The sequence below is a fragment of the Tubulanus polymorphus genome, chromosome 11 (genome assembly GCF_964204645.1).
Source record: "Tubulanus polymorphus chromosome 11, tnTubPoly1.2, whole genome shotgun sequence".
In the NCBI taxonomy this organism is placed as follows: Eukaryota; Metazoa; Nemertea; class Palaeonemertea; order Tubulaniformes; family Tubulanidae; genus Tubulanus; species Tubulanus polymorphus.
Genome location: NC_134035.1, coordinates 11,148,869 through 11,172,465, shown reverse-complemented (window position 1 = coordinate 11,172,465; position 23,597 = coordinate 11,148,869). Strand labels below are relative to the sequence as shown.

General features: G+C 37.8%; 2 protein-coding genes and 2 long non-coding RNA genes across 5 annotated transcripts; 1 reads left to right on the top strand and 3 right to left on the bottom strand.

Annotated features, from left to right (window-relative positions):
* Nucleotides 1–2,156: 2,156 nt before the first annotated feature.
* On the top strand, nucleotides 2,157–5,269 carry LOC141912831 (mediator of RNA polymerase II transcription subunit 18-like). Its single transcript, XM_074804245.1, has 8 exons — nucleotides 2,157–2,424; nucleotides 2,762–2,952; nucleotides 3,461–3,524; nucleotides 3,795–3,917; nucleotides 4,071–4,149; nucleotides 4,307–4,393; nucleotides 4,736–4,782; nucleotides 5,030–5,269. Exons 2-8 carry the CDS (start codon nucleotides 2,769–2,771, stop codon nucleotides 5,076–5,078), a joined length of 633 nt encoding a protein of 210 aa, XP_074660346.1. The 5' UTR covers nucleotides 2,157–2,424; nucleotides 2,762–2,768; the 3' UTR covers nucleotides 5,079–5,269.
* Nucleotides 5,270–5,668: 399 nt separating this feature from the next.
* On the bottom strand, nucleotides 5,669–12,300 carry LOC141912692 (uncharacterized). Of its 2 annotated transcripts, XM_074804024.1 has the most exons (11): nucleotides 12,164–12,300; nucleotides 11,084–11,145; nucleotides 10,895–10,994; nucleotides 10,158–10,381; nucleotides 9,466–9,691; nucleotides 8,623–8,765; nucleotides 7,827–8,057; nucleotides 7,122–7,271; nucleotides 6,576–6,749; nucleotides 6,150–6,284; nucleotides 5,669–5,972 (listed from the first exon to the last, which is right to left on the bottom strand). In XM_074804024.1, exons 1-10 carry the CDS (start codon nucleotides 12,211–12,213, stop codon nucleotides 6,163–6,165), a joined length of 1,482 nt encoding a protein of 493 aa, XP_074660125.1. In that variant the 5' UTR covers nucleotides 12,214–12,300; the 3' UTR covers nucleotides 5,669–5,972; nucleotides 6,150–6,162. The 2 variants fall into 2 exon arrangements, with proteins under 2 accessions (XP_074660125.1, XP_074660124.1); XM_074804023.1 differs by having other exon boundaries at nucleotides 5,669–6,284.
* A 2,141-nt stretch (nucleotides 12,301–14,441) lies between these two features.
* Nucleotides 14,442–15,474, bottom strand: LOC141913181 (uncharacterized). The gene is made up of 3 exons (XR_012620234.1): nucleotides 15,433–15,474; nucleotides 14,907–14,973; nucleotides 14,442–14,658 (listed from the first exon to the last, which is right to left on the bottom strand). It is a non-coding gene; the product is annotated as an uncharacterized LOC141913181 (long non-coding RNA).
* Nucleotides 15,475–17,599: 2,125 nt separating this feature from the next.
* Nucleotides 17,600–18,569, bottom strand: LOC141913006 (uncharacterized). Its single transcript, XR_012620210.1, has 3 exons — nucleotides 18,440–18,569; nucleotides 17,927–17,993; nucleotides 17,600–17,813 (listed from the first exon to the last, which is right to left on the bottom strand). It is a non-coding gene; the product is annotated as an uncharacterized LOC141913006 (long non-coding RNA).
* Between the last annotated feature and the right edge of the window lie 5,028 nt (nucleotides 18,570–23,597).

The following is a 23,597-nucleotide window of genomic DNA, read 5'->3' as shown; positions in this document are numbered from 1 at the left end:
GCACTTCTGGTGGGCAGATTTTAGATGGGCCTTTCCGGATTAACCTGAAATGAGTAAAAGAACGATATTCTGTAGTTACACAATCCTTTCCGTATCACGCATCGTAATTTACATGTGTATCAACTTAACTTTCAATATTGCTGAGTTCAGTGTTCTTTTTTGGCATCGTCTTCGTTGTAGTCACCTTCAGCATCTTCTTCAACTTCTTGGGAGTCCTGAAATGAAAAAAAAGAAAAGAGTGATGAAAACCTGGTACGGAACAAAACTAATGTTCGAAAGCTTTTCAGCTCTCCATCGCTGGTCACATGCCGAGAACACCAGACAATGAGCCAGCCAGGAATATACTGCCCTCTACACGCCCTCATACAGAACGCGAAAACCAGAATGACAACGCCTCACATTCCCCATCTAACTGCAGGATGTACTGGGCGACGTCAGTAACTGACAAACCTGTAAAATTGCACGAAACACAAATAGCACAGTACAACCAGCTTGACCGGGTTGAGATTCAGGATCTCAACTAGCACTCAAAAGCGTGACAAGAGACTTCATCCACTGACCGAGGTTGTCACAAGGACACAATGAAACTAGCACTCACAAGCCGACGAGAGACTTCATCCACTGACCGGGGTTGTCACAAGGACACAATGAAAACTAGCACTCAAACTAGAAATCAAAGAGCGTGACAGTAGAATCATCCCTCAGCCGACTCAGAATACCAGAAACAAAGAGCGTGACAGTAGAATCATCCCTCATCCGGGTGGTCACAAGGACACAATGAATGCTAGTAGCGTGACAATCCAGTATAACCGCTCCATTTGTATCCCGCGCAATCCCGCAGATATGCCCGTCATTGACATCACTCAGCACACTTTGTAGATAGATGGGGGCAGTGAGGCCTCATCATCCTGGTTTTCGTGTTCCGTATGAGGGCGTGTAGAGGGCAGAATTTCCTGTCCGACTCTTTGTCTGACATCCTCGACAAATGACCGGCAAAGGAGAGCTGACGCTTTCGGACATTAGTTTTGTTCCAGCAAACGTTGAAATTCGACAGAGAAATCGGCCCTGAAAAATAAAACGGATTAAATGCTGAAAATAGAACGGATTAATAAACACGGAACAGTACAGGACAGCACGGAGACGAACAGTAATACATAAAACATAAAGACGTCGTTCCTCAGGAAGCAGGAACAGGAGCAGGAGCGGGAGCGCAGCGAAAATCGCCAGGAGAATCCACGGTAGCATGTTCACAGTGTGAGTGTGCAGAGGTGAATGGTCTATGCTTGTGTACACCGTGGTCAGCCGGTGACGTATTCAATAGCGCGTATGAATGATATCAACAACTCTGAAAAGCCGCAATTGTGTCTCTATTGTTGAATGGATCTACAATATTGAGAGCTTATAGAAGTTGAATGAAAAGGTTCTACTGCCGGGTTGAATGCACGCCAGTAGCCAGCTGAACAATATCGTGGAACTTTAATAAGGCCATAAAAATAAATTTCTTACCATGGATATAGTTAATCTTAAGTTACTATAAAACAATAATTTTGAAGCGAGACCTCACACGGCAGCTCGCGCCATTTTGCAGAATTTCTCGCGACCTGTGGTGTGACAGGTCTGCACTAAAACTGATATAAATAGAAAAAAACTTCTTGCTCTAAATTTTGCTTTAGATTGATTTAAAATCAGTCTCAATAAAATCAGTCGCTATATTGCATTCGGCTCTTTTACATGTACATCATAAAAACAGTGAATATAAATAGTGAGACTTCAGGACAGTGAGGAGTGATGCCGGCGAGTGATACGAGCAGATATTTTTCAGTGTCTTATTGCGGAAACGAAATATCAAGACCTCGATACAACTATCGAAAATATTCTCATACTTCTACATTAATTAATTCATCTATGCTGAAACTTATTTTTTCCCTTTAATACAGAAATAAGTCATTTTACATAAATATTTTCTTCTTATAAATCAACCTTTCAAATCAATTATTAGTCAGAACATTTTCCTTATCGTTATTGTTGAATCATTTTCGACGGATCAGAATATTCATTCAATTCAAAATGTTCTTCCATTCGTCTAGCGCATGCCTAGATATTTCGCCGTTTCGTCAAATATTGTTGTGAGTTTGGGTATTTTTCCGGACCAATTCAAATACTTTATTGACAGTAATAAATTTTACAATAAAAACATTTTAGTGATACGTCAACAAAGTTAAACAAGACAAAGAAATCTGGAAACTCTGCAGACAGACATCATTCACTTTTTTTTCAGGTTTTGGAACAAAAATCATTCAATTCGCCGGACGATTTTGGCGGAATTGTGAATGGTTGTGAATAATCCCCCAGCCCAGGGCCAGACTCACAGTCACAAAGTAGTTGGGAGTAAAATAAAAATTTGATTCGGTCGAATAAAGGCTGGTGAGTTGTGTAAATAATGGGTTCAAATCCAAGGTTTCGAAGGACCTTTCATTCATTCATATTCAAAAGTTTCAGCCTGAATTGCCAGCCATGCATTGGCATTCCCTCCCGCAAATTTCTTATCGCTCTTCCTTCTGTTGCGTAAGCTTATATGCCACATATGAATAAAGGCGACGTATAAAAAAGAAACAGAAAACATCTATTATTTTGAAATATTTATTTTTCATAAGTTTTAGCCTTTTAGCTTTTCATCGGATGCTGTAGTTTTCCGCAGGCGTCTGCGGCGCCTTCGACGACATTAAAGCCTCATTCTCTCTGTCTTTTTCATTTTTTGTAGAATCAAAATGATGGAAAGTATCGCGTCGAGCGTCAAATTGTCAGAAATCGTACCGCATCAAGAATATTTGTTACAAGGAAGCATTTTAGAGTCGTCGCGAGATGCGCTTTTACATCGTCTACGCGGACTGTGCGATAATCTAGAAACCGGACCGGAGACCTTTCACGACCACGAAATGGTTTATAACATGAGTAAGGGGAGGATTTGATGATTTTTAGGAGTTAGGCATTTTTAGGATGATTTATTAATTATTACCCCCTGTAACTGTGTTTCAGTTAGTCAGTAACCTGTCTGTGGTTTAGTTTCACGATCGGAAATTTTCACTGTATATAGTTGGTATAAGCCCATCCGATAATAAAAAGCTTACCACCAATGATTAGGTAACTAACTGTGTTTCAGTCATCCCTCCCTGGTGAGAAGTGACATTGGTGTTATCACCCCTAGCCTATATCTGTAACTGAGTCATCTCTTCAGGGAGAGAAGTGGTATTGGTATTATTACCCCTAGTCAATATCTGTAACTGTGTCATCTCTTCAGGGAGAGAAGTGGTATTGGTATTATTACCCCTAGCCCATACACGTAACTGTGTATCAGTAATCTCTCCCTGGTGAGAAGTGACAATAGTACTCACTGAATACACATGTAGGCCTATTAATAAATGACCGAGGAAGAGTATAACTAGTATTTTTTCATTTCAAGGAGGATCGGGCCAACCTATTATATTTCGTGCAAGACATTCTTTAGATCAGCCAGATGTGCCTTGGTATGTTTGAGAACAAATTTTGTACAGTTCTAGTAAAATCTAATGTCACTGGTAGATACAGAATGTATTTACAGCGGGACTAGTTAATTATCTACCGATAATTTCCCCCTAATCACCTGGGCCCGGTTTTATAGACTGCTATACCTTTAACAAGGGGGCTCACTCGATTGATAATGAACCCCCGGGTCAAAGATAATGCCAGTCTATAAAACCGGGCCCAGGTCAACTAAGAGTGAACCTACTTTGCTGCAATTTTGATTATTTATTCAGGCATTTGCGTTACGTCGGACAAACTGATCTCGGAGATAAAAGTCGCACGACGTTACTACGCAGCTGTATCGACGTCGGAACGTCTGATAATCTCGTACAATTTCTCAATGAAATGGGCTTCAAGTGAGTAGCGCTACAGGCTTCAATTTACTCATTTCAATCCTGTTGCTCAAGAGTTTGTTAAAGTTAACGCGCGGATAGGTGATATAGTGACAATTTAAACCGCTCAAGGTTCACTTGTCATGAAAGCATGAATATCCTTCAATTCACTTTTAGATTGGATCATGAATTCGTTGTTAAAGGATATCTATTCAGGAAAGGCAGAATGAAAATAACGGTGTCAAAAATCTTTCGGGTAAATATATATCATTTATGATGAAATGTGTTTTTGTCCCCGGGTGTGGAATTCATATGTATAAGGGTTAATTCATTTACTGTTTTATGATGAAATGTGTTTTTGTCCCCGGGTGTGGAATTCATATGTATAAGGGTTAATTCATTTACTGTTTTAGATGCTGCAACCGAATAATATTGACAACATAGAACCATTGTCTCAGTCATATTTAGTAGAACTTAGCGTAGTCACTATTTCTGGCCAGGTAAGGAGTTAAGTCTTCTACAACATAATGCATACCTTTCAATGTATACCTGGTATCTAAAATCCAGTGGCTAGTTCTGTCTAGGTTAAGTTCCTTATTACTTTAAACCCTGGGCCTGGTTTTATAAAACTGGGCCCTGGGCCCAGTTTTATAAAAAGGTTTAACTGTAAAATCGATTTAATTTCTTCATTAATTCAGTTTATCTTAAATCGATTGAGGCCTTAATCTTTTTTGTGAAACTGGGCCCTGGGTTTTTGAAGATCAGGGAATCCAAAATTCCCTGATATTTCCCTGACACTATACAAAAAGTTTCGCTGTATTGATTATACGATTCATTTTCAGGAACAAGTACAAGAAGATATGAAGGCATTTAGTGAACAACTTAAACCGTATCCTTTCTTTAACAAACAAACCGCATAGCGAAAAGTATCCTAGAAAGATCTTTGTATAAACTTCTTCATCAAGAAAGCCCCCCGAAATCTCTTGATTTTGAGTTAGGTGCATTAAGTACAAAGAAAGGTAAGTAGGGAAGTTTTTTCTGCTGCTCCTTCCTCAAGCCCAACCAGTTTCTTAAAAAATTTCATAAGAATTCAATAGTTATTCATTTGTTGTTTTCTTCTTGACTAACTACCTCAGATTGTTGCAGTTGGATAAAATCGATCACAGGCGTTTGCAGGCAATGTGAAATACAAAGGCTTTTTTTGTTACTCAGCGGGTACATTGCAGTGCGCCTCAACTTTACGGAAAGGATATGAATAGACTCTATGGTGCCTGTGCAATTTATTTGAAGCGATGTGGAGTGAATGCGTTAAAAGCCCAGGCATGATTTCCCTTCGTAAATGTTTCAACTGTGTACATGTTGTAGATAAACTAACTTTCGTGTATATTGAATATTTCATAAATAAACTGAATATTGTATCAATCAATATTATTGTCTTGATGATTGAATTTTGGATCCTCAAGGACCGGTAGCAGAAATCATATTCCTTGGCTGTGGTTAGAGGGAATTTGTTTATTAGAAACACGAATTCGAAGGTTGACAGATGTTTTTGATTCCTATTGGTGAAAAGATCCTAGGTTTTGAAAGTCCAAAAATGCACTTGTGAAGAAACGAGTACTTTGAAGTGGAAGACCAGTCCATCCCCCGAATCCGCCATACACACTCCTACGGGATGCTGGAACGTGATGAAATAGTTCCCAGAAACAGTGAACAACAAGACCGCCTGACTACCAATTAGATTAATAATATTTGTCAACTCTAATAACTTAACCTTTATTTAAAACTTGCAAAATATAAAATCTATCCATAAATGCAGTCACATACCCTACGAACAAGTATATGCAAATAATGCTTGCTTCATCGTATAAAATGTTTTTTAAGTAAGATACATCAGATAAATGTATTTTAATTACAAATCCAATATTTTTGCATAGATGAAAGGACCACAAAATGATTTGAATTGAAGGTGTAAAATACGTTCAAAACTCCACTTTCCATTATAAACAGCGATGGATATTAAGTTTACCAGCGCACAAACCTCGCATGACCTCTTCAATGAACTTCATGCATCCATAAAATCTGTTAATTATAACCGATATTTGTGATAACCATCATGAAATTAAGAAAATTTTCATATTTGGGACAAAAATCTAGGTTAATAAAATGAGGTTCCACTGAATCGAGAAGTTTTCTTAAGAAGTTTTCTTTCAATGCACCTTTTGATCCATGTTCAATACAGCAATACTTAATAATTACATTTTTTCTTCCACTAGTGTTTGCTCAAATTAGGGTGTAAAGATTTGAAATTTTTCTGCGACCGAGAAAGCCCCACTCGAAGTCCCGGCGACCGGATGCTCAGTCCGCCTAAACTACTGTTCGGTGTACTGGTACCTAAAAAAATAAAAATATCAAATTGTTCTTATTACACTAAATCCTTAATGATGCTTCATGTATTAGAGCAGTTTCAGGGGTGGATCCAGTGGGACTTGTGTGACTTGTACAAGTTCATCAAATTTACCCTTCTCTTTTGTCAAAAAAGATAATTGGTGCATTTCAGTGTGGGAGTGCCCCTAATATTGCTTCATTGGACAGCCAAATGCCTTTTTGGGACGTGACAAGTCCTTAAAAATTTGCCACTAGACCCACCCATAGGTTTTCACCATGTTTATTTTGACTACTCACCGCTCTTAGTTAATCCCATATGAGTTAGTTTTCCGGCAGGAGTCGATATTTTAGATGAAGAGATTGATAGAGCAGCCGGAATTCTGCTCGATAGACTACCAGGTCGTGAGGCAGTCGATGGAGTTTTCGATACATTTGCACGAGGTGTACTTGATTTACTGTTGGAAGTTTTCTCTACAAGATATCATCAAATAATAATAATAATAATAATAATAATAATAATAATAATAATAATAATAATAATAACAATAAATCATTAGCTAAAATTGCTTAACATTAAAACAATCGCAAAGCCCTTTATAAAACAAATTTTCAATAATGACTAATCCATAAAATACTTATTGAAAATGATCATAAATGAAAATTTCTTTCAAGCACATCTTAAAGACTCGACTGATGGTCAGTTTCGGATATGATTTAACAAATTATTTCACAGACGAGGTGACGAGATTAAGTGGTTTAATTATTAAAAGTCCATTGCTTCACCGAACAACACCACTACCAGTTCCGGTAATAAATGATTAAATAAAAACGTGCAGGACGTACTTTGTTTTGTAACTGTAGTTGCGGGCTTCTTAGACGTTGTTCGTGCCGATGGTTTTTTCTTAGTTGCTTTACTACTGCGACCTTCATCGACGTTGAAGTCGCTGTCATCGTCGTCGTCATCATCATCTACTTCATCCTCGGCAGATTCATCTGAAATCAAAAATGAATTAGTCAATGAAATATTCTACATCAATGAATTATGCAGTAGAAACATTCAAGATACCAGTATGTGCCGAAATCACGGTGGCTACTTTCCACCCATTTACAAATTCCCTGATTTTTCCATGTGATTACAGTACACAAAATTCCCTGAGTGAATCAGTGAAGTTTCTAGGTTTAAAATGTTACAATTCATACATTGCTCAATGATTCACATACTGTTAAAGGAACAGGTGGTCAATTATCCAAATTTCCCTAGTTTTCTAGGTTTTTGGTTATATTAATCAAATACCCTTAGTTTTTCCTTGAGTTACCAGGTCATGGCCACCCCGGAAATAATTTTCTGACATGAAGCATGAATACACCATCTCGGGAATCATTCTCAAGTCGGCCGAATTTCATATCAAAACAGATCCGAATGGAGTCTTATGTGTGGAGTCTACAACTACAGTTAAGCTGTTCATCCATGGTATAGAAAATCCCAATCAGTTCCTTAAGGACCCCTGACTAACAAACTAACCCATTGATCGTAATAATTTTTCAAACCTGATATTTTAAACTCATCATCGCTGGATTCTGATACTTTTACATTCTCTTTCATATCATCATCACCATCATCATCATTTTCATCGTTATCATTTTCGTTGTTAAGTATCTGAAGTTGTTTTTCGGCGGCGTTTGTTGCGGCGCGGCGTCGTCGTTTGTTGACGGGTGATTGCGGCGGTGGAGATGGCGACTTGTGGATCGAATTGATTATTACGACACCCTCAACTGGAACTATTCAAAACAAACCAACTATCTTACCACAGAGGCAAAAAGATGACACCAACTCTTCTGTTATCGAGTTATCCTTTTCACCAGTGATATAATTGAAGAATTTCCATCATTAGAATTAAGATATCTAGGAAGATCTTTGACGAAAACTAGAATAATCAACTATAATCTACCAATATACAGTAGACCTTATCTACCCTGGGATTGATTGCCTCCGATTATCGCGTGCCTTGTAATAAAATAATATACGATATATTACAAATGTCTCCTTCAACTCAAATTCATTGTGATAACGACCTATCCCTGCTCCAAATACTTCTCCGGATTCATCATTGCTAGTTAGTATCTGATGACATGAATATTCCAAATAATTTTCAAATATTTTCCAGATGATTTTAACTTTTGGATATTGGCACATATCTATCGCTTTTCACGACAAAGAATGCGTTCTGTTCAGCAGACGCACTTTATTCCATGATAACAACTCATCCCAATATTTCTAACTTGCTTATTCCTACAAAATATGTCTTCAAACTGGCCATAGTTTATTGTTAGGGGTCATCATCACCTGGAGGTTTAACAGGTTGTTCGTCTTTGAGAGCAGTTTTCGAAACCTCCTCTTGTGATTTATCATCTTCAGTTTTTCCGCACTCCGCCATCGATAGTTGTAAAGCCAGTTTCAAATCGGGATCTTCATCATCGTCATTAATTCTGAAATCATAATCGATGAAAGAATTTTGAACACATCTTGCATAGAAAGAAATAAATACTACAAATTTGACTCATCTGCTAAAAACACAACCCTGGGGTCAGTTGCACAGTCATGACTTAAGTCCAAAAGTGGTCTTAAATCTTAAGACTGGTCTTAAGTTGTTAGATTAGCTATAGAACTAAGTTGGTCTTAGACTGGTGTTAAGTCTAAGCCATGACTATGCAACTGGCCCCAGGACCCGCTTTCACAGTTCTTAGTTAGATTCAACACTGAGTTAAAATCAGTTTCACAAAGAATAACTCAAGAGTGAAATTTTAATGGCCTTGGTAGCTGATTGGGTAAAGGCGTTATGCTGTTGCATTCACTTATCCTAGCTGGGTGACATGTGGTTTGAGTCATGCTGTTGCTTAGAGTATGCGGGGCAGCATTAGAAAGGCCATCCCATTGTGAGGTCAAGTGAAAAATCCAATAGGGTGATGTCTTGGGAACCCTAGTCTGTCAGTAACCTGTCTGTGGTTTAATTTCACAATCGGATATTTTCACATGGTATAAGCCCATCCGATTACAAAAGCTTACCACCAACGATTAGCTAACCCAAGATCCGAACTACGAGAAGCAAAGCGAAGCAAAAACAGTAAATTAACTTACAATTGTGGAACTGGGTCATTGGATTGAGATGAAGGATATGGATTAACTCACTTAGCTTTTTTCTCAGCTGGGCTCGATTTACTTTTCTCTTTTGGTTTACTCGGCGTTTTTGATTTAGGTTTCGTTTTCGCTGTCGTCGGCTTCTTTTTTGCCGCCGTTTTTCTCTTGTTCAATCTGCTCCTTTTCGACGTCGCGTTACTGTTGAAATCGCTGTCATCTCCGTCATCTTCCACAACGTCGTCTAGTTTGAATTCGTCATCGGTATTATCATCCAAATCTGAAAATACGTCAATAGTTCCCTTATGAAAATTCGACAATACCAGCACTAAGAGTTGAAAGAGCCGGCAGGTTCAAGGAGTCTTCGTTCGTAGATCTATGGGATAGACATAAGAACCATTGACCAAAAAATACCCTATGACTTTCCAGCATTTTTCTAAATAAAATTTGAATTCGCACATAAACCCAAAATCGGTCGTTATAAAATTTGTCAGCAGAAATTTCCTGTGATGACATTCAGGATCAGAACGTTCAGGATTGTATCTTTATCTGAGAAGTACGCACTTATCAGAGTGCGTAGAAAATATTTGCAATAGAAAGCACTTTTCAGTCCAGGATTTACGTGAAAAGTAAAGTACCATGGTACTTAGCAGATTTTGTCAGACTCGCTAAAAACTGCGAATTAATATACCGATCCGTCGTTTATTCTAGTAAATCGAGCCTATTCGAAATATACAAAATACAACCTTGAAGCGTTTTTCTCTTTCTTTTCGCCGGGACCGGCGGTTCAGTTTTTATACGCTCCGAGCCGAGTATTTCAATATCGTCGACGTCGTCATCAATGACGACTGCCGACTGCTGTTTCGAATGAATGTCAACGAGGGATACTTGAGGACTTTTCTCATTCGATAGCGACAAATTCATCGCCTTTTTCAAATCTCTTTCCAGCAATTTATCGTCTAAAGACGCCCTAGAAGATACAAACGAAAGAATTTACAGGAAAATTTTGACAGTATCATAATAACAACTTATTTCACCTAATCTGTCGTATGATAGGTCAAAAATACTGTTCTGACATAAGATGATGAGGGAATCAGTGCAAGCCTTGTTTGGTATTCAGACTAGCACACGTCAGCAGGCTGGGTAGACTTTTGAGACTTGTACAAGTTTATCAAATATTTTGAATCCCCTGTTTTGTTTTATCAATAAAGACTTAGGACATTCAGTGCAGGAATAATATGTCTAACTACATATTGCATTTTTGGACCTCAAAATGCCCTTTTGGGATGTGACAAGACAAGTTCTACAAAATAAGCCCCAGGGGACATTTTTATAGACTGGTATTAACTTTAAGCCGGGGGTTAACTCCTCGGTTAAAGTTAGGGCCTAATACAAGTCTATAAAACTGGGCCCTGGTACTTAAAAAATCAAGGTGCTGGGCCACACTGGAACAAATAACCTCCTTATTTCATGAATATCTTACCTTCCAGCAATCAGTTTATCATCTAAGTCCTTTTTAGACTTTGCAGTAGATTTGTCTTTATTCACTGGTGGTGGTGGTGGTGTGAATCCCTCAAAGTCATCTAGAAATGAAATATTCAAATCGTGCCACTGAATCACGAGTAAAGATAACAAAAACGTTCAACGATAGAGAGGGGATAGATTTACCTACCATCAGAGCTGCCATCTGCATCATCAGCGGCAAACTTTGAATAATCAACAGTTTTTCTATTCCTATATATTATGATATAAAAGACCTGTTCAAATCTTATAAAATACAATTGCAGAACAGAACGAGTTTTCACAATGCAGATCAGGGGCGGATTTAGACCGGAATTTTAAAGTGCCTTTTCATTTTTTCTCTGTATCAAAATTTGCTGTTGTAACCACCTGAGATACGCAATAGATATTTTTCCTGAATATATAACCTATGTTTCTTGACTAAATGCCTCCCAGAGATGCTCAGAAAGCTCTAAAATGATAGTAAAATTTTGCTGATATGCCTTTCCGCCCTAAATTAAGAATATATGCCCTTTTTATTGGTCGACATGGTCACAACATGCCCCTGGATCCGCCCCTGCTGATCATAGTTGCTATTCAGACTCAGGATCTAATCAAACGCTCGTCAGAGGATGCAATTAAACGTTATTCTACCATACCGAGTACATCAAGCCTAAAACTGATTGGCTATATGTATTTCCACAGGGGCTGTAAACTGCTAGTGAGCTGTCAATCAAAGTACACAATTATAGTTTTTCTACATCAATCAAAAAATTGATACTTTCCTTAGAAGTGTGATTGTCTTGGCTCGACAGGTTTCCGAGAAAAATCCATTGAACTTGAACTGATCATGGACTTCAGAAAGTTACCACGCATGCGCAGGGTTTCTGTCGCATCAATACGGTCCCAGGCAAAAGCAAGCCATTTCATCCCTTGTTATCTTTATATAGTAGGCCTAAGGCGTCGTGACCGCCCAATAATGATCCTTAACACTAACAGCCAATTGTTTATCGGAACTTGGATGCGGATAAATAACCAAAATAAACATGTATTTCTGTAATATTTTGAATTTATTTGCCGTTCAAATTTGGCACCATTCTGGTGAGATCATCAACAACCCGGAAATAGAATCCGAGCCAGTTAACAAGCTTTGTCCGTCCAGGGCAGGGTCGGATGCAAATAAATTCAACAAAATATCAAACATTTACAGACTTAGGATACATACTTCAAGTGATCTAATTTTTTGAAATACCTTTTAGCTCGTCCTTCGCTGAAGTCAATTTCATCAGGCAGCCCAGCCATCACTTTTAGTCTGAATTCGTTGTTAGAAATAAAGAGAATTCATAGCTTTATTATGATTTGTTGGGTTTGAATTTTCATTTATTTCCGGGTTCGACGATGTTGATTAAAAAACTGGAGGATGTTGCTCAGCATACTTGCCATAGCTGGAATTGTCGGACTAATGGACCGCACTTTTGTAACATGTACTCCTATTGATTCGGACTGGGGTTGAAATGTGTTCAGATAATCAATTTTCCGATGAAAATCATCAGTATTACGAATATTTTTGAATTCATTTAACATTTAGATGCACGGTTGCAGAATGAATCTTTTCGATGATAAGTTAAATTAGTCTCGAGTTAGGCCTAGTGTTTGATCCACGCATGAGGTAAACCCCATTTGAGGGTTAGATCACAGGGACCTGACAAAAAAATTTTTGACCCCAGTATCCAAGGTGTACTATCCTCTTTATGTATTTTTGGTACTATATATAAAAAGACTTGAAGCGGATTGGATTATCAATAACGAAGTTACGAACTGTTGAAGTGACATACCTGTACAGATCTGACGGAGAGTTGGCTCCTTGTTTTTTTTTATATATAGTACCTAGGATACTGGGGTAAAAAATTTTTTTGTCAGGTCCCTGTGGGTTAGATGTCAAACAATGATGGTTGTCTAACATCGCTAGAATGCCGGGCTAGAATGCCTGTTGTATTTGATCTGAGATAAGCAGTTTATCCAAATTGGCATTAATTAACGGGTATCGTGGATGTTACGATTGACCAATGATATTCAAAATGGGGGGGGGGGGCAGATTAAGTGTCTGGCATTAATTCATGAACACCGATCAGTGTTCACCTCCTGTCGATATCATACTAAGGTAGAACTCTGTAGTCTACCCCTTCAAAAGTTCGACGCTTCCAGAAAAATTGCAAACATGCGATCTGTAATACAACAGATACAGCTATTTAACAGTCTTATCAAGCAAATACTTATATACGGTAGTGAAGTTTGGGGTCTTACAGGAATAACACCACTTATCAAAAATAATGTGACAATTTACCTCTTGCGGCCCGCTTTAATCTAACAATAGCACATAAAACGATGAATAGATTCTGTCGTTCCATTCTTGGTGTATAATGCCAAAACACCTACTTTACCGGTACTAGGAGACCTTGGTATTTACCCGGTCTATGTTGATAGTTTGACATCCTCAGTGAAATATTGGTTAACAGTCACGTCAAAGTATAATCATAACTACCTTGTTTATCAAGCTATGCTAGAATCCTACTCCATGTATAAAGATAAAAATGTCATTAACTCAATATCTGCTATTCACGCAGTACTTAATTACTTTGGATACTCTGAACTATGGCACAATAATGGGTCCCGGAATATTGTAAAAGCTACCAAATCAATTAAACTATCTTTACAGGCTGACTTCAGAAATTATTGGAAAAATGAAATATCAGATTCAAAACATAGTAGATACCAATTTTATAACAAATATATGACTGACTTTAAACTAGAAAAATATCTCCACATGTCTAATGATTTTTACCAAAAGTCAGCAATGGCTAATTAAGTTAAGGACTAGTTCTCATAACCTCATGATTGAAAAAGGGGCGGCACCTATCAATAACTACTGAAAACCGTCTGTGTATAGTATGTAACGCTGTAGAGGATGAAGAACATTTCCTATTCAACTGCACTAAATTTGATGAATAAAGAAAGACATACAGACTTGAACGTCTTGATACACAAACTTTGATGGAAATTTTCAATTCAAACAATAACCCGAACATTTACTAAAATTTACCAAAGTCTGTATGTCCCTGCTGTAAGGTCCATTATCTAAAGTTGCCATAGCTATCTTTTTCTGTAAACAATCTATATTAATATGTGTATGTGTGTGTATATATGTATAACTGCCGATATAGTATTTTTTTGTTGAAACTTTCGAGCCATGCATATAGTCTATCGTATTACATGTATATCTGTTTTTATATTATTTTTGTATGCTTGTTTATCAGATGTTAATGATTACTATTATTTTATATTTCTCACTCTGTAAAATTTATGTATGTATAAATGTCAGTCACAAACAGTGCAATTGTTTATACTGAATGAATATTTGAATTGAATTGCGAATTGCCACCCGTTTGTTGACGTCCTCTATCCACCTGCAGTTTATAAATGTCTTCCTGTCTTTGTTAGGCTTCAGAAAAACAGATCTTCAGAGACAACTATTTCTATGATCAGATCATTTTTTATTCCTTTTCGAGCTTGAACCAATTAAACAATGTGGTGAATAATTGAAATAGATCGAGTATCGATGTTAGTTAGGACAGCAATAGCCAATAAATCTTGAGCAACACAAGCTTCGTGCGGGTCCACCAATCAGCCAATAGGTTGACGACTTTCCCTCACAGGTGCAATGAACTCCTCTCTTTTCAACCTCAACTTCTGCAATAACAATATTGATAAAAAGTCGCATTTTCCAAGCCTCTCTTCCTTGTATGACATCACCAACGCCGCTGCGCCCGATGTGATGTACAAGGGACCTCCAATTATCGTGATGTACATTTAGTTCGTCCAGGAAAGTTAACGTTTCGCTTGGCATCAACTTACGATCAAGTTCTGGACTCGATTTATATATGACTTGAATTCAATTAAACTCGGAATTTCACAGGATAATTTTGAACAAAAGTTACCTTCTGCATCGATGGCTCCAATGACCATAAACAAGGCCAAGGCGATGAAAAGAGTCTTGTACATACTCTGAAAGTAGATGAGAATTTCTATGATACATTTATTTCATTTCTAAAAAGTAGAATACAGCAACTGTTGGCTGCTTTCATTTATTTTACTACTCTCTTTGTCTGATAAAGATAGTATTTGAGTAAATGTTATTTTTTGATCTAGAAATCAGAAAGCAACGCTAGACCCCTCTGTAGGCATTCGAACCTGATATTATAATGACACTGCCTCCATGCGAAACCCTGTCGCGGTAAACCTATCCCCAACAGGCATGCACACACTGTAGTAACGAACCTGGGGCCGGTTGCATGTAGTCACGGATAAGACCGGTCTTAGTTCTATAGCCAATCTAACAACTTAAGATCAGTCTAAAGATTTAAGTCCACTTTTGGAATTAAGCCACAACTTTGCAACCAGTCCCTGTTTCATTCCTGAGTCACCCCTACTTCTGCTACTCATATATAGAGCTTAGTCACCTACCACAGATTTTTTGAGCGTCTTGTTGATGCGATCCACAACAATGATTAAAGGCAGAAAATAATCGTTACATATAGTGTAGTGAGCGTTTTTTACATAAGCAGCTTTGAAGAATTTTGGAATAAATCATCCAAGTTGCATCGGATATTCACATAATCCTGCTGAATATTTTCAGGCATGTAGGACTTATATAGAAGAAAAAATAATTTCAGAAAAAATAATTTCGTTTTCATTATTTCCATGAATCCTTTGTTTGAGTGTCATATGAAAGTCTTGTAGTCACATTTACATGTATATTGTCACATGCTGCAAAAGGAAAGGGAAGACCGAAGAATCAAACCCAGCCAATTACAGACTGCGATTTCTGTGGTTACAAACATGCAGCTGGAAAAGAAAGATGTCCCGCGTATAGTTAAACCTGTCAGAACTGTAACGGTCGGAATTACTTTAAAGCAAAATGTAAGAAGTCGAAAATACATGCAGTGGATATTTCGAGTGAAAAACCGCTCGACTATGGAGACGACTGCTGGCTTAATGCTGTGCAGGCTGACACGAAAGCGGTTTACATGCACGGATGCAAGTGAATGATTGCGATATCAAATTTCAAGTCGATAGCGGAACTGATACGAAACTGTTTGATGTGCCTCACTCTAGTTCGAATACCCTGTTCAGTTTGTGACAGAAAGTTTTCTGATCGTGGAAAGAAGGCTCTTCCAATCGTGATCGGTCCCCTCCCATAGATGAGCTCTTTCACCCATATTAAAGTCAAACATTTTAATTGAATTAGCATGGAATATATTCAAATTTAGTAAGGTTATTCATAGGCGCCTAAATGTATTTTGCTTATTCTACTCTACTGGTACTGTTTTATGTATCGGTTAGGTTTTCGTCGTGAAAAATGACCCTTGAAATTCGGTCTACAGACTCGCTCAGAAAACGTTTTAACACTTCTTTTTGAAAAATGTTTGTGATCCCAGACCACCCTCAGTGGGCGTCGCGCCTGCGGCGCTCGCGCTGTAGGCTTCGCCTCCAGCTTAACTCACGATATGGTCCCAATTTATGGAAAAAGAACCCCCCGCCGAAATCTCACGCTACGGGCCTGTAGCAATACGAATATGAACTAACTTCATCAACACCGATCGAACGAAAACGGAAGGAATCCGTACATGGCCACCAAGGCCGCATGAAAATCCATTTACTGTCGAAAACGATACCAAAAGCGAAGATCTGGGGGCGTCGTTGTACGGATTGCGATGACAACAGTCAGCCGTCAATAGTGGTCAATAGTCAGTGAAATTTCTGTACCGTACTTGGGGATCTTTGCATCCCTGCAAATCGTACCATTACATTTATCGCTCAACGTGTGCTTTTTGTTGGACCGGAGAAATATTAGTTGGTTTATATCAAATCACATGAATCTAAAATACTTTTGACAAGATTTTCACAAAAGCTTATTGAATAAGGCTAAAAAAATTGATACCTTGTTTCTCCGCTTTGCTGAGCTTATCAGTTGACCCGGCCGGCCGTCTATCTACCCTATACATCACTTTTTTTAAATCGTGATCAATTTTACCATAACAGACCCGGCCGCTATAGAAATGAATTGTTTACATATCTTATCATATTTAAAAAAGTGACCCCTGCCGCTGCGGAGAAACAAGGTATCATTTTTGTATACCCTTGACGCTTGAAGGAAAATGTAAATTTATACATGTAACTGCAGGATTGTGTTGTTGTTGAATGAAACATTCTTATTCGTGTCAACAGCGCTGATGTAACCAGATGAAAAGTCCAATACAATCTATTGAAGTGAAACCACAACGTTTCGGCTGTGTTGTTGACTCATGAGAGCGTGTGATTGCATTTTACATGTTTTGTGTCCAATCGTTGTGTATAGTCATAACATGTAATTACGAATAGATTACTGGCATTATTTTTATGAAAAGTGTCTGGAATTACTTCATGAACACCAATCAGTGTTGACCTCCGGTCGAAATCCTACTAAAGGTACAACTCTGTAGTCTGGGTCTACCCGTTCAAAAGTTCGACGCTTCCAGACAAAATGCAAACATGTGACCCGTTTGTTGACGTCCTCTATCCACCTGCAGTTTATAAATGTCTTCCTGTCTTGTTAAAAGGCTTCAGAAAAACAGATCTTCAGAGACAACTATTTCTATGATCAGATCATTTTTTATTCCTTTTCGAGCTTGAACCAATTAAACAATGTGGTGAATAATTGAAATAAATCGAGCATCGGTGTTAGTTAGGACAGCATCTGCCCATCAATCGTGAGCAACAGCCACTGCTAGGTCCACCAATCAGCCAGTAGGTTCCCTTCTTTCCATTACAGAAGCAAGGAAGTCCTCTCTCTTCAACCTCAACTTCTGCAATAGCAATGTTGAAAATAGTCGCATTCTCCAAGCTTCACATATGTTTAGTTTTGAATTCAATTAAACTACAGTCGGAATTACACAGCATAATTTTGAACAAAAGTTACCTTCTGCGGCGATGGCTCCAATGACCATAAACAAGGCCAAGGCGATGAAAAGAGTCTTGTACATATTCTGAAAGTAAATGAGAATTTCTCTGATTACAGCAACTTTTGGCTGTTTTCATTTATTTTACTACTCTCTTTGTCTGATAAAGATGGTATTTGAGTCAATGTTATGTTATGACCTTGAAATCAGAAAGCAACGCTAGACCCCTCTGTAGGCATTCGAACCTGACATCATATCATGACACTGCCTCCATGCGAAACCCTGTCGCGGTAAACCTATCCCCAACAGGCATGCACACGCTGTAGTTACGAACCTGGGGCCGGTTGCATATAGTCACGGCTAAGACTTTAGACTGGTCTTAGACCAACTAAGTTCTATAGCCAATCTAACAACTTAAGACCAGTCTAAAGATTTAAGTACACTTTTGGAATTAAGCCACAACTGTGTAACCAGTCCCTGTTTCATTCCTGAGTCACCCCTACTTCTGCTGCTCATATAGCTTAGTCACCTACCTCAGATTTTTTGAGCGTCTTGTTGATGCGATCCACAACAATTGATGAAAGGCAGAAAATTATCGTTACATATAGTGTAGTGAGCGTTTTTACATAAGCAGCTTTGAAGAATTTTGGAATAAATCATCCAAGTTGCATCGGATATTCACATAATCGTGCTGAATATTTTCAGGCACGTAGAACTTATACGAACTATGTTCAGAAAAAATAATTTATTTTTCATTATTTTCATGAATCCTTTGTTTGAGTGTCACATGAAAGTCTTGTAGTTGTTGTGGGGTTGCTTTCGGTTCTCCAACAATGTTGTGGGGTTGAGTTTCTCAACCAATTGTTGTGGGGGCCACGTTGCGTTCTCCCCTCGTGTTGTCGTTGTTGGTTCCGATTAATCCGATAAGTGATATCCCTCTGACTCCGGAATAATAACAACTCTTCTCGTGGGTCTACGTTCTTTCTTTATTTTCCCGCACAAGGCTTATTCCTTCCTACAGCTCGTATTTTTAGGCTTCTCCGCCACTCTAGCATCTCTCTCCCCCTTACTGTGCTGACCCTCCCTTTTTATCTTATTTCATGTTACTCGTGACGTATACTTCTACATATGTTATACGTCACGAGTTTATTACTTGTTTACTTCCTAGCCATACCAGAGCTCAAGGCTGCCGCTATAACCAGCAACCCTACGCAGATACTCACGTCACTTTCACCTATCTTCTATTCAGTGTCTTGTGTGCGACGTAAGCATCTACGTAGGTTGTTTACTAACTTCAGCCACTGCCCTGAACTCTGGCTTCCCTCCCTCTATGCAAACTACTAATTTATCACCCCAATATAGTCACATTTACATGTATATTGTCTTGAATGCATATTTTGTCAACACGTGGTCAGTTCATGTAGATTATATTTTCAACAGATGCAGTGACGTCAGTGAAAACGATTGTGATGTTGAGGGTTTATTTCATTTCATTTCGTCATCTTTTTTTCCGAATGAAACAAGTGAATATTACAAGAATGAATAAACTAAGAGATTGATTAGGTGTGTTATTCTATATCAATTCAGTGTGTAGCTAAACTAACTTAAAAATGTATAGACACCTTGAAAAATAACATATATATTGCTTAATATTTTCGATAATGAATAACATGATATGAAATCGTATGACCTTAAGGATAAAGTTAATTCGAATTTGACTATATCCATGATTGAATTGAATTGACCGGCAGACAGTCTTAGACCGGTGTAGACTGGTTACCGGTCTCTATCTTCAATTAAGGTGTTTTTATTTAAGCAACTCGTATAAAATCGCTTTGCTCCGCCGATTACTGTCACGTGGTACAAATCGAATCACCTTAAATAAATGACCCTACTCCCACAACCGGAACCTGAATTTTCGGCGATTGAAAAAGCCGCCATTTTGTTTTTGATCTATCACCGAACGCTCCACAGTCGTAGCAAATCGAATCAAAGCGCTTCGATGAGCGATTTGGTCGCGTTGGGTACTCGCGTTGGATATTTGGTTAAATAAATGGACGTTGTAGGCAAATCGTTGTAGGCGCGTTGCTTAAATAAATGGGCGATTCGATCCGATTTGATTCGAGTTGCTTAAATAAAAACGCCTTTAGATCTCCATTGAATGGGACAGGCAACCAGTCTAATTGAAGATAGAGACCGGTAACCAGTCTACAGCCGGTCTAACCCCGACATATCGATGAGGTAGTGCACATGCGATTTTTTCACAAGAGTGTTTCAAAGAATTTCACAATTTCAATAATTTGAACTCAAACATTTTTGACGTATTAAAGAAATATATACGTATCAAATTAATTCAATATCAAAGAGAAAGGCCAATGAAGAATTGGAAAATGTGGCTTGGAAATTAGATCTGATAATTCTTTTTTAGTTGGGCAGATCCCCAAATGTTGATTTCTGATGCAATTCTATATTAATCCCGATGACTCATCAATAAGATATTTTCTGTAAGTTGACCATTGGCCAGTTTACAAAAACGCTAGGTTGACCACTTGATGGGGAGGTTTTCCATTCGATAAGCTGGGGATACAGACCTATAGTCTATACAGCGACATTGCTCTCGACCAATGCGCTTAGTGATTCCACGTGTATTTAACAAAGAGCATGCGCACTGCGAACAAAATGGCGGAATTTCTCTTGTGAAAAAAAAAAAAATCTATGATAACAAAATAAACGCCGAATATTTATTCACAATTGTAATATATGATTATTTTGAACCGCAAATATTGATGACGTAGTGCATATCGATGCGCATAGAACCTCGTATAGCATAGTCATACAAACATTAATATAACGGTTTTTTCGGTGTCGAAAAGATTTTTGAATAACAAACTAGTTTCGCTAGTATCCTTCATACCCTTAATTACACAATGCAAAGTAATTTTAACTTAGAAATATAGTATCGAACCACTCTTAATAAATTCAACATCATATTGACGACCGCCTTTTAGGTGTTATATTTGCGTTTTCAGACAGATTCTATATTCATACAGTGTGGAGCTTTATTTTTAAAACGATTGTTACGGAAAAAAATGATTATGTTAATGATATCCGAGCTGTCTATCACGCAGATGTTTTTGCGACGAATGTTTTTTCCGCATTAATCGCCAGTTTTTTGTTAAACTAAGCTTTAGCCAGACAGTAGCAGTTGTTCAAAATACGTCGAAAATGTATAATCATCAGGTTGAATACGCATAGCCCATAAAAATAGGGATCGGTTTTTCGAACGAATTCATTTTTACATGTTGCATGTTACTTTATCAACATTATAACCTGTCCTGGCTTAGCAGGTTGCAACCTGCAGGGGTTTCACAGTCAATTCATAGCTGATGAATTTCAAGTGCTACTTGAATGCAGTTCACTACGAAAAGAACGCCAGTTACATATTTCATCTTTCTCCTGGCAGCACTCATCTTCACCCGTCAAGGGATTCGAACCCACTACGCTAAAGCTGTTCGCTGGTGGAAGCGAGTTCGGGAGTGATACCTGACCCCTGGCAAGCGAGGATGGGCGGCACTAAATGTTCTCAAATACAAAAGTTTAGTCAATACCACTGATGATGATTTAGAAAACCATCTTATATACGATTCTTATATAGATGTGATTTACAAACTGATTGCACAATATGTAAACGATTCCTTATCCCCACTAATACTTGTATCGAAAATGTTCTGTATGAACGTCATTCGATGATACTTGAAATGACCATTAACCGTTCAACTTTTGATTCTGTTTACATTTCTAGATATCATTGGGATTCCACTTTGCCACCTTAAATTGTTAATGTTATTTGATTTTGCTCTAAATACTACTTATTGTTAACATCAATTAGTTAATTTTGCTTTGTTAATTGTAGTTTAAATTGATTTTGCGGTGCTGCTTTCTGTAAATATCAATAAACTAGTTTTTCTTGCATGGAAATCTGTAAGAAAGGAGTTGCGGAATGTTGCATATACGAGAGACACTGTCACAAGCATTGTTGTTTTTACGTTTCGAATAACAATGACGGAAAAATGCAACCTGGTCTGATGATTCATAGTACAATAACAGCCAGGTAATGATCAGTCACAATCTCAGAATACCGATTACCAATACACTCGTTGCAATAATCCCTTTAATGCCTCATTGATACGCGACTAATCTTTGTACAGAAATATTCACGAATTTCTCTTCCCAGTAAAAGATATATGTAAAAGTTAATGGAGTAGTTAGATAGAAGGATTTGGCCGAATATTTCCAACAAAAATAGTCTTTGGTTCATCGAGATATGTATGAAATTAAATTATTTTTAGAATGATAACCCCAAGACAGCTGTTTGTCATGGAAAGTATAATGATTGTAATGATTATTTTGTAATATTCAGTAACATTGAAAATACTGATCAGTAAACTGAAGAGCACTGCAGATTCTCGTTGAGTCTCCTACAGAGCTGTTTAGATTGATAACTGAAGTCTTTCTAGCCAGGGTTACACTGGTCATTTCAGATACGTAGATTTGTCGTCTGCGGTTCCGTGACCCAATACTTCAACGCCGAACATCAAATCACCAAACGTAACTAAATACTTATTTTCATTTTTCTATCATATTCGTAGATATGTATTCAGATTATTGATCAGGGAACTTATGCTTCTAAACCTAATTTAGAATTCGTTTCAATATACTACCTTAACGAAGGCAATTTGTAAAGGATATTGTCTCGTATGAAAGGAAATAATTTTTGCTATAACGTTATTCGTTGTGGCGAAATCGACAAAGGAATTTTGCGCAGAAATATTCACGAATTTCTCGTCCCAGTAAAATATATATGTAGAAATTAATCGAATAGTTACATAATAGAAAATGACTGAATATGTCTAAGAAAAATTCGTTTCGGACTGAGGAGATTGGTAGGAATACAGTTATGGTAGATGGGAGTGTGCATATCGCAAACGCGAGTGAAACTGTTACAAGCATTATTGTAATACGTTTTGCATTTGTAGTTTTCTTATCAGACGAAACCATTTCTGAACCTCTGAACAACTGAACTATTATAACAGAATTTGATATGATTATCAGAGCTAAAGGCAAAGAATATGCATAGACACTGTATGAGAGGAAATGCATGAACTGGTCAAATAACTCATAATAACATCCGAAAAACTGGTAAGAATACTTCATAATTAGAGTTGGATGAATCACTATTATCAACGGGTTCATTACAAAAATTATACTAATGATGCATCGGGCGAATTTCGGTGTACATATCAAACGAGATGTGAACGGGAAGAGCACAATTGCCGCACGTTCCAGAGATACAGCTAGTATTAACCACGAACTATTTGCACCAACGAATGACATCAAAAATTCGTATATTCGACAATTTATCAGTGAATTCACCAGGTATATAGGACCAATGTTTACGTGCAAGAAAATAAACTGTAAAACAGGCATCAGTGCGGAATTGAAACAGTACATTAAATCACAGAGGGACAAAGCGATAAGATAGTTTGCGTAAGATAAGTTGCGGAATCTCTGACTTATCATTATCCTGAAAGTGGCTGAATTTCCGAAGGCTCCAAACAGGAACAAGAGCACCAGAATGACCATTGACACAGTACGGTAGATACCGGACTTGTTCTCCACGGACATAAGAAC